This window comes from Pavona decussata, unplaced genomic scaffold (assembly GCF_977016875.1).
Source record: "Pavona decussata unplaced genomic scaffold, jaPavDecu1.1 SCAFFOLD_137, whole genome shotgun sequence".
In the NCBI taxonomy this organism is placed as follows: Eukaryota; Metazoa; Cnidaria; class Anthozoa; order Scleractinia; family Agariciidae; genus Pavona; species Pavona decussata.
This window is the reverse complement of record NW_028145550.1, coordinates 1,957,821-1,974,979: the sequence shown is the minus strand read 5'-3', so window position 1 is coordinate 1,974,979 and position 17,159 is coordinate 1,957,821. Positions and strand designations below refer to the sequence as shown.

At 41.0% G+C, this 17,159-nt stretch overlaps 1 protein-coding gene across 1 annotated transcript; it reads left to right on the top strand.

The window, feature by feature from the left end:
- Positions 1-40: 40 nt before the first annotated feature.
- LOC146467282 (exonuclease 1-like) lies at positions 41-16,830 on the top strand. The gene is made up of 13 exons (XM_085126203.1): positions 41-164; positions 420-721; positions 2,002-2,121; positions 2,812-2,935; positions 3,507-3,644; positions 5,527-5,736; positions 6,574-6,755; positions 7,679-7,775; positions 9,056-9,474; positions 10,507-11,263; positions 12,232-12,268; positions 13,814-13,961; positions 15,880-16,830. Exons 2-13 carry the CDS (start codon positions 558-560, stop codon positions 15,896-15,898), a joined length of 2,415 nt encoding a protein of 804 aa, XP_084982329.1. The 5' UTR covers positions 41-164; positions 420-557; the 3' UTR covers positions 15,899-16,830.
- The last annotated feature ends 329 nt before the right edge of the window (positions 16,831-17,159 follow it).

Genomic DNA, 17,159 nt, shown 5'->3' with positions numbered 1-17,159 from the left:
AACTAAACCGGTATGCGAGAGGTCTGGAACTATCTCGTGGCGCCAAATTTTGTAAAGCTGTGTCGCTGTGGTTTTGTTCATTCCGTGTCAACAATTTCCCCCTCTAAATGTAGCATTTTAACAAAGGAAAACTTCATTTAACTATGCGAGAATATGTACTTAAGGTAAGAGGTTTAATTTTCGATGGGTTGGAGTTGTCGAAAACGTTGAATTTACAGACTAGAAATGACTGATGGCTAGGAGGATGTTTGCTTGTGTTGGTCGCCCTTGCATGTCGACATTGTGGTTTTTGTCTGAGTCCGTTCAAGCTTTCCAATATTTACAAGAAGGCTTCGATCGCTGATGGTCAAAAATATCGACTTGCTGTTTGAAACATTAGGTTAATAATGTATTCAAGTTTCATATTTTCGATTCTTTAGGCAATTTGATCGTGATCGTGTGGACTTTGCATTTGATGGCGCGGCGTCGCAGTTTCAGTGATGTCGCGAGAAGAATTTGACCGTTCTAAATTAGAATTGTAGAGGGACAGATTGTTGATTTTGGTAAGGGAACGTGAAATGGGGATCCAGGGCCTGCTTCCATTGCTCAAGCAAATCCAGAAGCCTGTGTCGATCGCTGAAGATTTCGCTGGCCAAGTAATTGGAGTTGACGCCTACTGCTGGCTTCACAAGGGAGCCTATGGATGCGCTATGGAACTGGTAGAAGGAAAGAAGAGCTTCATGTAAGTACGAAACACTGTCTCTTTTCTTCGCTCGGTTTTGCATGAGACAGAAGGTCTGTGTGTTGGTTCATTCCAAAAGCTGGAGTACAATGGCATGTATGTACCCTCTTATTGAAGGGGTGGGGTGGGTGGGGAGAGCAGTTAGTACACAGGTTGCAAAGCTAAAGCTTTAGTGTTTTTCCAGAACTTGTCAAATTCATGTTAAATTCTGGCTGTTACACTGAGTTGTGGCCGTCTTACTCAGAAGCATTTCAGAGAAATAACACCAAGCCGACCATGTGCTGGGAATGAGAATAGTCAAACCCAGAGATGTTTATGTCCTCGTATTCTTTTACATGGCCATATCAGAGACAGGACCCAGGACTGCCATTTGTAGGTGGTCATCCAAACCATCTAAAGTTAAGTGCCCATTTGCAGACATCAAAGCAAGCGCAGTACCTTCTCAGTTATTTTCAGACCCTGAGTGTTGGCTCAGCGTTTCGAACTGCAACCCCCTGCTCTGAAGTTTTGTGTTCTTCCAACTCAGCTAGCCAGGCAGTGGAGGGGACAATATGTAATGATGGCTGAACTCCCCATTCCTGTACCCTTTATTTAAATCAATGATTTCTCTTATCCCACGCCACGGCAAAAATATTGTTGGTCTTCTTGGATCTTTTTAGGAGATCGCATTTCACAAGGAAACAGTGGTATTTGTACATTTCATATCCAAGAAATTTTGCACTTTACAAGCTATTTAATAATATAGTTATAATCTTTACTAGATACCTACTTACATTATGGCATATTGCTACCAACATTTCAAGCCATGGCATGTTCTGAACCAAAATTACTATTATTTTATTACAGCTTTAGTCTGAGTTAATAGGCTAAACCACTTTTAATAACCACTTTTGTGACACGGGTCCCTGTTGAAAGACTTGTATCGTTAGAGACTTGGAATTATGTTAACAGCAAATGGCAAATTTAAGACTCGCATTTGTTTTTTTTTTGTTTGAAGAAATGGGTACATAGATGAGAATAGTGGAAAACAATTCTGGCCTTTCATGTTAAAGAGAAATTAATCAATTTTACACAGAAACCGTCAACAGCGAATGGCAAATGAAGGATAAACATGGTCACATATGATTTTCCAATGCAATTCTAAATCTCTCTATTATTATTATTATTATTATTATTATTATTATTATTATTATTATTATTATTATTATTATTATATTATGCATAAATTATTCTTGTTATAAACAATAATTTATGCATTCTGTTAACTTTCTTTCTGCCAGATATATCAACTATGTCTTGAAACGTGTCAACATGCTGTTGCATTTCAATGTGAAGCCCATTTTAGTATTTGATGGATCTTACCTGCCTTCCAAAGCTGGACAAGAGGAACGGCGAAGAAAGTACGTACCATTCCACAATGTACATTTTCTAGTAAAGCTGTGTTTGTATGGCTTTAAATATGGTTTCTTGATTGACACTCACAAAGAGGCTACTCCTAGGGTATGCTTCTAGGGGCAAGCCCTCTGGTTGTAGTGTAACTGTTAACAAGAGGAGACTGGCTGCAGGAATTGCGCACTGAGAGGCAGTTTGATCAGAATGTGATTTGCTAATTTTTATTTTCCTTCATGGGAAGTTCCCCCATGAACAGTGTATGCAACTGCCAACAGGAATCGTTGCAGGGGCTCAAATCCTGGTTTCTGGAAAGGTTAAAATGTGCTGTTCCAGAAAATATCCATTCCCCCTTTCCCCCTCCCATCCCTGCCCCGATGGAAGGGTGCTCCGCTGAAAATTCCAGATTGTCTTCATACGTTCCCTTACCAGAACCCTTTGACAAGTTTAAGTGGCTGTAGACATTTCCTGGTGCTTGTTGGAGGGGCAAACCTGTTAACAAGGTCTCTTATGTGTGCCAGCCTTTCTAGGGGATTTTAAAGCTAGGAAATAAGGTCACCTTCTGGCAACAGGAACTAGTACTAATAAACAAAACTTGTGAACCAAAACGTTTGTTATCATGTGACTGGTGACCATGTACATTATGTGTATGTGTGCAATATGTGTGTATATGCTTCAGCTTTTATTTCATGCCGCTCTAGGACAAGACAAGAAAACAAGTCCAAAGGATTGGCTTTTTTACGAGCTGGTAACAGGCAGCAGGCTCTGGAAAGCTTTCAGAAGTGCATTGACATCACCCCAGAGATGGCTCTTGATGTCATAAAGGTCTGGTTTTTGTTTTCTGATGTCCAAAATTATAACATGTACATGTACATTGAGAGAAATCATTGTCTTTACTATACATTGCATAATTTATGTTTTCTGTTAAACCATCAAAAGCCCCCCAAAAAGAGAGCCAGAGGGCTTTACAACCAGACATTAATATTTTTTCACCATCCCATCCACTAGGATAAAAGGGACCTTCAGATAATTTTGATTGCTAATATGAGATTGAGCATAAGTACGACCACTCGTCACACCAATCTTGTTTCTAGGGTCTTCTATATCTGCTGGTAAACAACGGTAAGGAGCGAGAGTTCTGGGGATGTGACTGATTTGAAATTTGAAAGTCGCCCTTGTATTCAATCTCGTACTCTAATACTTGTACTCTTATCTGAAGGTGCCTAAAAACACTGTGACAGCTCTATTACCGTGTGTGAAGAACAACTTGACCACAATATTTTGACTCTAGTATGTTGAAAAGCTGGATGTCTGATTTGCAAGACAAGAGCTGATTAACTCAAACTGCACTTCAAATCTTTGAGTCTTAAAATAGATACTCGAATTAATTTTCTAGGAATGCAGAAAGAAGGGCGTGGACTGCATTGTAGCACCTTATGAGGCTGACGCTCAACTAGCATACCTGATGAAAGCTGGGATAGCACAGGCCATCATATCTGAAGATTCAGATTTACTTGTGTACGGCTGCAAAAGGGTAGGCACCCAGTTCTATTATAATGGTGTCTTGAGCTTTTTTAGTACATTTGTAGAGAGTAGAAATGAATAATTAAATAGATAGATAGATAAATAAATAAATAAATAAATGGACTTTGTTTAACGAGGGTGACACTTGGCAATCTGTTGTGACTGTCAAAACTGTGGCTCTCGGATTCTGGATCGAATTGGAATTTGGAAATGTTGGTTTTTAAGGAGAGGGGAAATCCAGAGTACCCAGAGAAAAATCTCTTGGAGCAAGGACGAGAACCAACAACAAATTCAACCCACACATGACGCCGAGTCCAGGAATCGAACCCGCGCCACATTGGTGGGAGGCGAGTGCTCTCACCACTGGGTCATCCCTGCTCCCCAAATAGCCAGTACGTTTTGTGTCAGTTGGTCTGCAAAGGCTTCAAACAACAGTGCAGTTCAGTAGTGAGCAAGGGAAAAGAGAAAGAGTCTAAGGAGAGATGCTATATGTCCTGCAAAGTTTGCTCATAAGAATGCATGCTGTTGGTGTTTTGTTCCCTGCAAGTTTGCACTCTTTGCCATTTGCGTGTCTTGCGAGAAAAAAAAAACACTCTTATGCAGTCTAATTCTGTCCTCTCTTAGTGCTGCTATTAAGCCTAGATACAAATCATTGATTTCCCCTTGATATGCACACCTTATGGGTCACCTTAGTATGGTTTTGGAGTCTGATTGTCTCGATTATTCCAAAGGCTATGCTGGGTTATAGTGTAGCTGCACTGCTTGCTATAAAAACACAACCCACAATTCCTTGATCGACTCTGACAAAGGCCTATCGCTCAAAACATGAGCATTCATTTCAAATCTCTTTACAGTGGCTAATTTACCTTTAGTTATCAACTTTGTTGATAAACCAAACAACACAGCACCACAGTAAACTAACCCCCTCATCCATAATGCTTTGTGGGGCTTAAGTCCTTAGTTCATGTAGGTTTAACTTGGGCAAACTAGTGAGGGGAGGAGGGAGCGGGTGGAGGACAAAACACCATTCATAGGGAGGTGGGTTGGGGTGTGGTTATGACACCAGATCCTATGTGCCTTGGGTTTAGAGGAAATGTTGGAATACTAAGAAAAAGCTTGGACAATTAGCAAAGAGAAGGGGACTTCTCGTTGTTGTAGCAGTAAACAACGGTTTTGAAATAATTATTCAGTTGATATCATACTGTACATGTAGAGTGATTTCTGATCTTTGTAACTTGCTAGCAAAGTAAGAATATGACAGAATCATTACTCCAATTATGGTAATTTCATTTTGAGGTCTAACATTTCCTCAGTACAGAGGGTTTTTCCCCAGGAAGGCCATGTTGTGTGTTGTATGTTGTTGGCACGTGCAGTTGGCTTTTATTTGAACTTTTTACATTGACTGACAAGTCTACCAAAGGAAAATAAAGCTAAGTTACTTGGAGGCATTTAGGCTGTAACCTCTAGTGGAGTCCAAGCAAATACTAAGGGTGCATTCTTTTGGGGCTATTCTAGCTATTGTTATTCCGGTTTAGGAATAACAGAATACATGGAAAAGGAACGCTCCAAAAATCTGGAAACCGAATACCCATGGCGGAGGTGACCTGAGAACTACTATTTCTGCGCGCGCGAGCGGCCGCGTAGGATTTCCCGCCAAAAATTTCCCAAGAGAACGCATATTCTGTCTATTCCGAGTAAACCGTATTCCTTCCATTCTGTTCATTCTGCTATCGGGAGCAAAATAAACAGAATGACATTCCGTTCATTCCGAAAACGGAATAGCTCCCAAAAGAACACAAATACCGTCTATTCCGAGTATTCCCGTTCCGGAATAGTCCCAAAAGAACGCGGCCTACGTTTGGTGGGCATCAATTTTTTCTATTCTTTCCCAGGTAATCTTCAAGATGGATGCTTATGGGCATGGAGTTGCTGTTGATTTAGCTGATCTTTCCAAGCTTACAGACCTGAAGCTACACGAGTTCACTCAAGAAAAGTTCCGACACATGTGCATTCTGTCCGGCTGTGATTACCTGCCCTCTGTCAAGGGTGTTGGTCTCCACAAGGCCATTAAACTTCTACGAAAATCATCCTCCGTTGACAAGGTAGGTTCTTGTACCATTAACACGGACTGTAAGTACTTTCATTCACATGAAAAAGAAAGCGTAACTTTGTTTTGTGTGAAAGTTATTGAACAAGAACCTGCATCACCAGAACGTTCACAAGCTTTCATTTGATTGGTCCCACGTAATAGGATTTCAACAAGTATCGTGGGCAAGTACTGCTCAGTAGCTTTCATTTAAATTGTCACAGTTAAGGCTTTCATCCACACACTCAAAGCTAGAACCACCTTGAACAGCATTATATAAGGTGCCGACAGAAAAAGTTTTGTGGTACCTGCTATAACAGCAGACGAAATAGTAGAAGCTTCTGTCAACTTCAGTCTACTTGCTCAGTGAAAAATTGACAAGAATAGTTAAGCAAACCAGGCAGAGGTTTTGGTTTACTTGTGAAACATTTAAACTGCTCCCAGCAAATGTGTTTTTATTTCATCCTTTTCTCACGAAGACCGCGAGAAGTCTCTCTTTTGCTGGAGAATCCGCGAGGGGGGGGGGGGGGGGGGGGAAGAAGGGGCGAGTCGCGAGTAGCGCGGGCGCTGGAAGGCGCCATCATCGACCAATAGAATTATTCCGTCACCAGAGTGCCGGGCTTCACAATCGCCTATGAAAGCACAGCAGTCTCTCTTTTCGCTCGCCTTCCGGCGCCCGCGCTACTCGTGGCTTTGCCGCTCGCGCGCGCGACCCGTTCCCCCGAAAATCGTGCTGGCTCAGTTTTTTTTTTTTTTTTTGCGTTCTTCCCCTCTGATTCTTGAGCAAAAGAGAGACTGCTCGCTGTCTGTTTCTTACGGCACTCATCCGTGAACCCCTCTGTCTTCTCCCTAGGTGATCAAATCCCTAAGACTTGACGCTAAGATGCAGGTTCCCGCTGATTACGAGAAGAGCTTCAAGCAGGCAGATGAGACATTTCTGTACCAGCTGGTGTTTGATCCAGTCTCCAGAAGCCTCGTTCCTTTGAATGAGCTCCCGGAAGGCGTACAGCTTGGAGATCTAGAGTTTGCTGGACCGTATCCTTGTGCAGCTGTTATTAATTTAATAATTATTGCAGGGTTTATATTGGGATTTCCGCGATTCGAAAAAAAAAAAAAAAATGCCGCATAAAAATTACGTTGGCGCACCAAATGGGGCCCAAGGATAAGTACTCATATTTTCTGAACTAAAGTATTCGAATTTTTGTGGCATATTGCTGGGGAACGCAGAAAAGGTGTTGTGTCTCACTTATTACCTAACGTTTTTGAGTTAGAATACTGAGCGATGTTTTCAAATCAAGGCAGATGGGAATGTTCACAAAAGCGAGGAGAAGGGAGGCTATGCAATACATGTTAGAGATAACTTGATCGAGAGCCCAATGGGCTGTTTTAGTGGTTCGTAGACGAGGCGTTGCAGATCGTAGTCTTGCATCTAAGAGATCAGAATTACAATAAAACATTCTACGGTACCTGCACTTTGGTTTGATACAGGAACGGCGAATTTTAGACATGTGGTTCGTTTGTTTGGTTATTTTGTGGAAGAAAACCGTGGCACTTGTATCTCAATTTCCGACACGGTTTAACCTGAATGGTATGTTCAACGCCTTCGAGTGCGGTCCTTTTTTCCAATTTATTTCTCAAGGGATCCGTCAAGCGACAAGCTCATTAGTTTCTCGACTCGAAACTCGAAAGACGCTCCTCGAAAGTCTCGAAGCTCGATTGGAGACTCGATCCTCGAAACGTTTGAGAATCGAGTCTCGAGGCGCGAGGATCGAGACGCGAGGAACTGTTTACTTACCTTTGAGTGGCACTGGAGATGTCGGGAAGTATCCGCCGAACAATGCATTCAGGATATGGATTGACTGTTTTAAACTCGGTGGGATCTTCACCATCGAACTCCCTACTGGCATGAACATTTCATTTCATTTCTAAAAACATTTCAGTCCTTAACAGATTTGCAGGTCAATGTCAAGGGAGAAAGCGCTTGGAATCGCACTTGGCAACATTAATCCCATTACAGGGGAAGTGTTGGCAGAGTTCAGCCCCCGTAAAACTAAGGTAATCAGAACAAAAAAGACGATTATTTCAATGTCCAAAGGCTCCTTTGTACGTCAAACGTATGCAGGGAAAAAAATCACTTAGCGCAGAGCACTTCTTTGGGACACTTTCGAGACCGAATTGGAATTTAGAAGTATTGTGTTTTGAGGAGAGGGGAAAACCGGAGTACCCGGAAAAAACCTCTCGGAGCAAGGAGGAGAATCGACAACAAACTCAACCCACATATGACGCTGAGTCCGGGAATCGAACTCGGGCCACATTGGTGGGAGGCGAGTGCTCTCACCACTGCGCCATCCCTGCGTAAACTCGTGCATTCACATTACAAACCTTCGAAGCCTACACGTTATTGAAAAGCAAAACAACAACAACAACAACAACAGCAGAAACAGAAAGAAAACAAAAAAAAAAACTCACTTCATATGCAAGATTGCAGATCCCAATAAGTTGTTAAGAAGTTTGGCGAGGAAACATTTGAAAACCCGCAGCTAGCTTTTGGGCTATTCGAGGCTGGCTCAAGAAAGAAAACGATTTGGAAATAAAAAGAATGGGGGGAAAAGCTAACTCTACAACTAATCTTTGCGTGTACTGGAGCAGCACAACACCAACAAGGATCAAGAAAAATTAAAACATCGCTACTTTAATTTAGACTTCAAGGTTCGTGACTCCAATGTAGTCATTTGCAGTCTTCAGAATTTTGAGAGACTTTAACTTTATTTTCCGCGAACAGTTTTATTCATCAAGTCCGAAGACACTTTTTGTTGTGCCCCACGTTACGGCGACTCCTTTTCAATGGCGATCTCAACCACTGTTTTAATCGTACCCCTGTAATACTGGGGTCAGTTTAATAAAACTTTTACACTTGTAACTAACAAACTGTGCCCTTGTAATTACACACATAAGCAGAAAATCCTTTTCAACAAACATTGTTAGAATTCTTTACTGAGTATTATTGAACTGGTTTTTGAGATCTTTAATGTGCTCTTTCCTGTGTTTGCACGTAAAAGCAAGGGCTCAGCTTGTAAATTACAAGTGTAACAATTTTATTAAATTGACCCCTGGTTTAACACTATTAAACTACCACATTGACAAAAAAAGGTACTTGTGGTATTCGATTCATCTCTAAATGACACCCGGCAAACTCTGAATACCTAATGATAATAATAATGATGATGATGATGATGATAACAATAACCTAATACTGAATTCTGAATAACCTAATACTTCTTTTGTAAATGGTTTGAATAATACTTCTAGATAAAATGAAATTTTGTCTCATCTAGATCATCGATCTGGAATATGGCGATGACAATAGTGAATCAAATGCTCTCACCCCAGCCTCTACATCTTCCTTTGGTCACTCGGTGATGAGTAAGAGAGGGAAGACTGGGTACGACGTCCAGAAAAGCCTCTCTGGGCTGATGCTGAATTCTCAGCCATCAGCTGAAACAAGGAAGCCTTTCGTGCCACCAGGGCAGAAAAGGAAAGTTGAGGAGGATAGTGTTGACGATGACTCACTTTTCAACATGTATACTGCTGTGAGGTCAAGGCCGAAGTCCTTGTCCACTCGTGCTCCTCCAAACGTTCAACGCAAGGCGTCGGGCACATTACTGGGTCCTGGGAAAAAAAAGGCAAAGTTCAAAAACCCGTTTAAAATTGACGACCAAGATGCGAAGTCAAAAGAGAAGGGAGTAATCAGTAGGTAGGTACAGTAAAGCCGCCGTTACACGTTGAAACTTTTAGCCGAAACTTGTGTGCAACGGCGAACGAGACCAGTTTCACGTAGTGGTTTTACACGGTGAAACTCTTGTTTTTTCACCATTGCGAGCCGTTGCAGAAGTACAGAAGTGGTTCTACTTTTCGTGAAACTTGTCTCGCAACAAAAGTTCAAAAAAGTTTCGCGAAACTGACCATATTACACGGTGCAACGCCTGCTTAAAGTTGTTTCGCAGCGCCGTTGCACACAAGTTTCAGCGAAAAGTTTCAACGTGTAACGGCGGCTTAAGCCTTGGCTAACAACCGCTCGATGGACAGTTCAATTGAACTGAACCGCAGTAAGCAGGTCTGAAATGGGGGATAGATTTTAACCATTTTGGTCTGAAAAACGGGTTTGTAAACGGGTATGGACTCTAGAGACCAGGTGTCAACATGGGTATGGATTTTATAGGCCAGGTCTTGAAAAAGGATACCGGAAAACTAAACGGTTTGGTCTGCAATAGGATCAGGGTTTGGAGAACCGAGCAGGAAAACTTCCGAGGAATACTCACCCCCCCCCCCCCACACTTCCCCTTCCGGGAGGCTTTCATCCCATTTTCAATCTCAAGGGTTCAATTTCAATTTCAAGGGTTTGTTTAGAGTTTGGTATTGCGGGATTACCACAAGTTAAAATGTACTGATTGGCGCCGCGCATTAAATTCAAACGTCAAGCGTGGCCCAGAAGTAACTACTATATTACAAAGAGGTTTGGTATGTGTTTTGCTTTTGCGCGGAGCAGCCTCATATTGTTCCCTGATGTAAGCAATTGGGCTTTTTAAAGTTTCTTTCTAAAACACTGGGGAGATGCAGCATTCTTGATGCTTAGATGATGGTGTGCCAAAACTCAGCAGCAGCAAATTTGACGCTAAACTTGCCATATTTATATCTGTAACATTCATTAAGTAAATTTTTTGTGGTTATATGTCCGTGGATTGCACTTGCGTTAGGCTAAGCGCTGGAATCGTTTCCGTATTGGCAGGTATTTCAATCTGGCTGGAAGCACTGAATCATGCCAGCCTGCTTCTGAAACAAACGAGGAAAGTGTTCTGGACGAACGTGAGCACTTGGAAACTGAAGATGACGACGATACAAGAGCAGCATGTGCAAGGGAGCCCGGCGCTGTTCTTAGTTTTGTAAAAGATAACGCAGTGGATGATTTATCTGACAGCGAACTCGGAAATTGTTCTGATGGCGATGATGACACTGAACAAAACAAAGAGAATGAGTTACACTCGACTTGTGAAGAGTTGAACAGCAGTCAGTCTGCTTCAGTCAAAAGACGCGAAATTTCCAAACGCAAGCTAGAGGAAGTTGGAGCGAATCACGACAGAAACTCCTTACACAGAATATCGGTTTCTCCTGAAAAGACGCAAAAGCAAGGCGTTTTGACAAATCATTCTTCGAACGTAAATGACTCGAGAACTTGCTCGATCGCTGATCAATCCAGAGAAACATGTCTGGGAGAGTTGTTTGGCTACAGAAGGTCTCTCAAAACAAGAAACCTTGATGATCACAGTTCGGTTCCCACTCCACGGAAGGCAGATGCCACGGTTGATGTCCCTGTGCAACCAGTTGAAGTTATAGATGTCGACAGTGGATACCTGTCCGATGCAGAGATGAGCACAGATGGTAGCACTCCTACATGCACTCCTACACCATCGGGTGTTGTGCGCCTAACCCCACTCCCCTCAGGAGGAAATGTACCGTTAAGACAAGGCAGTGCTGTTGGGACTAAGGTATGATGTTCATATTTTGTTTTGTAGAATTTCTTGGGAGCCTTTCTTGGAATAATGAACAGAAATCTTTGAAACTTTTTAGTAATTTCAACGTCAAGTGTTGTAGTAGCCAGAACTTTCACCGGTCAGTTAACACGGTTGCCAAGGTCTGTAGGAACGAAGCTGAACAATGTTACAATTACAGTCGAGCCTCCCGTAAGCGGACACCCTTGGGGCCAGAAAAAGTGTCCGCTTAAGAGAGGTGTCCGCTTATAGGAAGTAAAAAATGTAGTGTTTGTATGTAGCTGAAAACATGACCAAGTGTCCACTTACGAGAGGTGTCCGTCAGCGGAGGCACTACTGTTTGTAGATTAAACGAAACTTTTTGCTTACTTACGAACGCACCGGAGCTACAATAGCTTTGCGTGTAAGTTACCTGGCAGTTATCAGGAAAATACCAGGATTGCAAAAAGTGGAAGATTCAAGTATTAAGGAAGAAAACTTATCAGGGAGTTACCGGACGCTTGACGTTGATCGGTAGGACCTATTGCGTTAGATAACTTTCTGGGGCCGGATCAACGAAGCCCTACAAAGTTAAGATGGGCCCTAAGGTCTTAGGTTCGACTCCTGATAGGAGCTCTCAGTTTTGTTTTCCGAGTATTCCTGTGTCACTCACTGAATAATACATCATTCTCATTTATTCACCAGGCTTAAAATATTCCATCACATTTATTCCATTGCGCATATACCACACATGACATTCCAATCCTAGCAGCTAGTATGCAGGATGTTTGTCTTACGAACGAGTCTCCTGTAGCTCAGTGGTAGAGCATCCGAACTAGTAATCGTTTTTAATAAAGTTGGCTATAGTCAGTGGCCTGTTTAAATATCTTGTTTAAACAGCTCTTGGCGTACATATCGGTTGAGCTATGGCGCCAATATTTCCTTGTAGGTTCTCTAACTTTTTCTTTTCTTGTCTCTGCTGTCAGATGACGAAGAAACAGATCCAGCTCAATTCCAAACCAGGTAAAACTAATCCGTTTGTGACAGTTTTATTGATGGTCTCATAGCTGAGATACCATCATATTTCACTTTTACTGCCTTTAATACAGTCGAACCTGTATTAAGCGGTCATTCTCAGGGAATTGCTAAGTGGCAGCGTAATACAGGTCGCACAAAATACACTTCTCAAACTCATTAATAATTCATTAAGAGAAAACAAAGAAAATCACTACTGTGACCGTGGTTTGGATATGTGATCCTAATTACCGTAAAATTTTGCCAACTTTAGCCTTGAATTTCGCCAATAATTATTGCTTATTTGAGAAGCCATAACAAATACTCGAAAGTGTGTTTCATCAGATATCCAAACACTTTCGTTTAAAAAACTTGGTTGCGCCTCGTCTTCTCAACCTACTTGTCAGTGTTTGGATACCTGATGAAACACACCTTCTTCGTGTTTGATATATCACATCAAACAATCAACTCGCCATTTCATTTCGCATTTGGTAACTTAATGTACAGTTTATGCACAAAACGTTAATAAAACATCCTTAAGTCAAGATCCTACAGTCAGTATTGCAGATCACTAGAAATTCAATCACCTGGCAGGCTGTTCGTTACTGCTGTTTGAGTGGTTTCCTTGTATGAAGTGACCGTTTAAAACAGGTCAAGACAATTGAAACAGCTCGTTGGGACTTAGTAAAGGGTGACCACGACCGCTATAATAGAAGTCAAAATTACAGTAAGAAAGGACGGTGCCTACTAATACCGAAGTACAGTCGAACCTGTATTAAGCGGCACCGTATTAAGCGGTCACCCTCTATTAAGCGGTCAGTTGTCAAAGTCCCGAAAATTACTTCCCTTAATTACTGTAATCCTGACCTGTATTAAACGGTCACCTCTATTAAGCGGTCGCGGTCACCCAAAACTGAGTCTCAACGAGCTGATTTCTATTGTCTTTACCTGTTTTAAACGGTCACTCTGTAAAAGGAAACCACTTAAATATGGTAACAAATAGCGTGCCAAGCAATTGAGTTTCTAATGAGCTGCACAATCGTGGCGTTAATGTTTTACTAGCCTGTTTCAATACCATGCTCTCCTTTGTTATACCATTTTATCGCCGAACTTTCTTAACTAAGTAAGTGATGTATTCTGTACAACCTGTATTAAGCGGTCACTTTCCCGAGGGTGACCGCTTAATACAGGTTCGACTGTATTTTTTTGTGGTATATGACTATGCGGTGAATGCAGATCTTAGCAAGGGCTATTGAAATCCAAATAGAAATTAGATATAATATAGATAATTAAGCAACAATTATTCTAAAAACCAGTAAAATACAAAGCAATGTATGCCATTTTTTTTTTCAAATTGAAGCTTTATGGTTGGACTGTATATGGCATAATTAACAACCGTGTTCTCGGGTGTTCGTGTAATTATCTGATTGGTTCATAAAATCGGAAACTCTTCGGGAAGTCGGGTCTTTTTCGTCGGTGTCGTCTCCTTGGAGACCAATCGGCAAAATCGGCGCAATGAAGTTAACAGTGTTCTGATTTTGTGTTTCTTTTCAGGGGCTCGAAGTACTGGCCTCGGCAGATGTCGTGCCATGGGTATAACAAGAAAGAAATCCAAGCCAAACATTTCCACGGACTCGAAAACCTCTGCTGCAAGCTCGACTTTGTTCAGTTACTTTGAATTCGACAGACGAAAGAGACCAAAGTGAGTAAAGCCACAGAATTTGCTTTCAGTGTTAAAGTTATTTAAATTTATTTACTTATCTAGGGTTGTATCCATAAAAATGCCCTTTACAAATATACGATTAACTGCCTTACAAAAATGGCTAACAAAAATCGAGATAGTTAAAGGAAACCTCCACTCTGACAACAAATTTGACGTTAAATTGTTGGAAATGTCTAAATTGTAAATTTTAATTAAAAAAGTAGAAACAACATTTCAGAAACATTTATTAAATAAATTTAGATATAATTATCGTCTGCTTTAATTTCCCGCGCGCCGCCATTTTGGATTTTATGGCGTAATACGGTTGCCGCTATTGTCAGTGAGCAGAAATTCTTTGGGGTGAAACAACCGTATGACGTTATAAAATCCAACATGGCGGCGCACGGGAAATTTAAAAGCGAAAATGAGCTATAATCAAATCCTGTTTTGTCCGACACAGAAATATTATTTCCATGATTTCAAACAAAACTTAAAATTAGATTGTATTTTCAACAATTTAACGTTAATTTATTTCAACAGTGGAGGTTTCCTTTAAAATTATAATACCGGCGTACAAGAAATCAAAAATGTTAAAATATCAGAGAGATTTAGAATTTCATTTACGGCAACTGCTGAAATGACCACGTGACCATGTTTACCCTTTATTTGCTGCTCGCTGTTTTCAGTTTCTCAATAAAATTGAGTAGTTTTGCGTTAGCATGAAAGGCCAGATCTATTTTGCAGTATTCTCATCTGTGCACTTATTTTTTTCAAGAAAACATAAACGCGAATCTCACGTTTGCCGTTTCCCGTAAACGCGATTCTAAATCCCTCTATTAATTACTAAAATGAATTTACTGATATCAAGTGAACTTTCACAGTCCTCAGTTGAATGCAGGTTCAGTTGCTTTCCTGAAATGCTAGGTTTTAATCTTATTCAGTAGAAGTGCTGTGAGCTTTATTTCCCGTGGAAGAGAGTTCGACAAGATAGCTACAGCTATAACTCGCGAAAATAAAGCTGCTGATATAGTTGCTGTAACTTGCAACGCAACGCAGTTGCGAAACGAGTTGCAGACGAAATTGCAGGTGCAACACTTCTGTGCAACTCTCCTCGCAACAGGAACTTACAAAGTTGACTAATCTATTTTTCGCGAGGTTACCAGATACGCAACCTCGTTCCCAGCGTCCTCTCTCTTCCTCTCTCGAGAAAGGACCCTGGTTGCGGCTAGCCTCGCGACTACATACAACAACCTTTCCCGAGTCGGGGTAGACTCGCGCCATTATTTTATCTCGAGGGAGGAAGAGAGACGATCCTGGAGACGAGGTTGCGAGATACGTTGCTGTTGCTGCCTTCATCAGTATGCGTGCAAGTTGCAGAGAAAAAAAGAAGTGCCTTGTGCAACAAGCCCTTGAAATACATTGGTGTCTATGCTTTCAAAGTTGGTAATCCTTTTTGTGAGGTCTATAACATTACCTTAAGGACGGTGCCTACTATTGCTACTGCGCATACGTGCTGCGCATCTCGAGATACTCGGGTTTCCTATGGGTGGTGCCTTCTTATACAGGAATATTTTTGTGCAGATTAAAACTATGCGGAGAAAGCAGAACTTAGCAAACGCTTTTGGTATCTCGAAAGAAAATTGGGGGTAACCATGCATTTTTCAGAGATAATTAAGCTTCAATTTAGGAAAAAATCTCATACATTGCTTCATATTTTGGGGCTTTTTAGACTGAGATATTATTGCTCAATTATCTCTGAAAAATGCGTGGCTACCCCCAATTTTCGTTTTGGATTCCAATAGGCCTTCCTAAGATCTGCTTTTCCCGCATAGTCATAAACCGCACAAAAATACTTTGATATTAGCAGGCACCGTCCGTAATGTCTTTGTAGTAAAATAATTTCGTCTTCGCTTCTCAGACTGGACAACAACAAATGAGATGAATGGGTATTCGTTACACTCGATCATATGCAGTGTTGCTCTACTGGTTAAACCGTGTATCTATTCCTACGGATCTGGCATCAACACAAAGACAAGGAAACAAGGATTCTGTGGAACAATCGCCGTTGTTATCCAGATTGCTTTACAGTGTTTAAGAATAAATTAATGGACTATCCTGCCTATGAAATGAAGGAGACAATTTTAAGCCAGGAAATTAGCGCCAATACTTTTCGCTAGCTGCAGATTCCTCTGTTCTTCAACACAAGAATATTTAAAGAGTGAACGAGTTCCTCGATAAGATTTTTACTCTTAAATCTTTTTCAATTTCCTTTTTTGTTCTAATTCTAATGAATATTTATTTGTAGGTAGCTAAATGTTTCAATACAATACTTGTCTTTCCTTGGCTACTTGATGCAAGCCAAGGACTTGCAGTGAAGTTGCGTTTTCCTCAGTTTTGTCCCCTACTGGATCAGCTGAACCGTTTTTTGCCTTCTCGCTGACGCTGCTAAACCTCGGTCAAGTGTTGTTATGTAGTTCCAACGTTTGAGTCTCTGGATAAAATCCTAAAGTGTGACCACTCCGACGAAAGCTAATAAGCAGTATTTTCCTGTGGTCGTCTTCGTTCCTGAATTGTGAGAATTCAAATGAAAGATACCAACTCAGCAGTTTTTCGTTTAACCTGCAATGCAAGCGTATTTTTTTGGACAGCGAATGCTTGAGCCGCCATCTTGGATTTTAAAAGCAGGGGCCAATGGAAAATGTAACTTCAACCGACGTTTCGCATTCCTTTTGATTTGCTTTTGCCTGCGAGTCCGTTTGACTCTAGTTTAAGAAAATTCTTATATTTGTCACTGTAGGTTTGAGATGGAAAATTATTTACCACATTTTTATAGCAGAAAATAAATGAGGCATATGTGTTGTAGTTTAAAGAGTGTTTGTTATTTGCCAGGGAAAAGAATTTACGGGAGAAGGAAATAGGGCACTTAATTAAAATTTACATTTATCATGCAATGGTCCTCTTTTTATTTATTTATTTATTTATTTATTTATATTTATTTTTACAAGAAAACTAACTACCCTTGTCGGTGATTTCCTCTAAACTAGAAAACTTAGCAACTGACAGTTAAACGACGAACAAACTAACAGATGACTTATTCAAACGGCTAACAGAATACAAGGAACTAAAACCTGATCACTGACTTTAATACACTGAAATCGCGTGTAGGTTTCTTACAACTCTTTTTTAGTTACCTAAATT

What these genes read in the sequence shown, in the direction of transcription:
- LOC146467282 (XM_085126203.1), top strand. Translation starts at nt 558, where the DNA reads ATGGGGATCCAGGGCCTGCTTCCATTGCTCAAGCAAATCCAGAAGCCT. An exon ending in CAAGAGGAACGGCGAAGAAA is followed by an intron (nt 2,122 to 2,811) that starts GTACGTACCATT and finishes ATGCCGCTCTAG; the next exon opens with GACAAGACAAGAAAACAAGT. An exon ending in GCAGTGCTGTTGGGACTAAG is followed by an intron (nt 11,264 to 12,231) that starts GTATGATGTTCA and finishes CTCTGCTGTCAG; the next exon opens with ATGACGAAGAAACAGATCCA.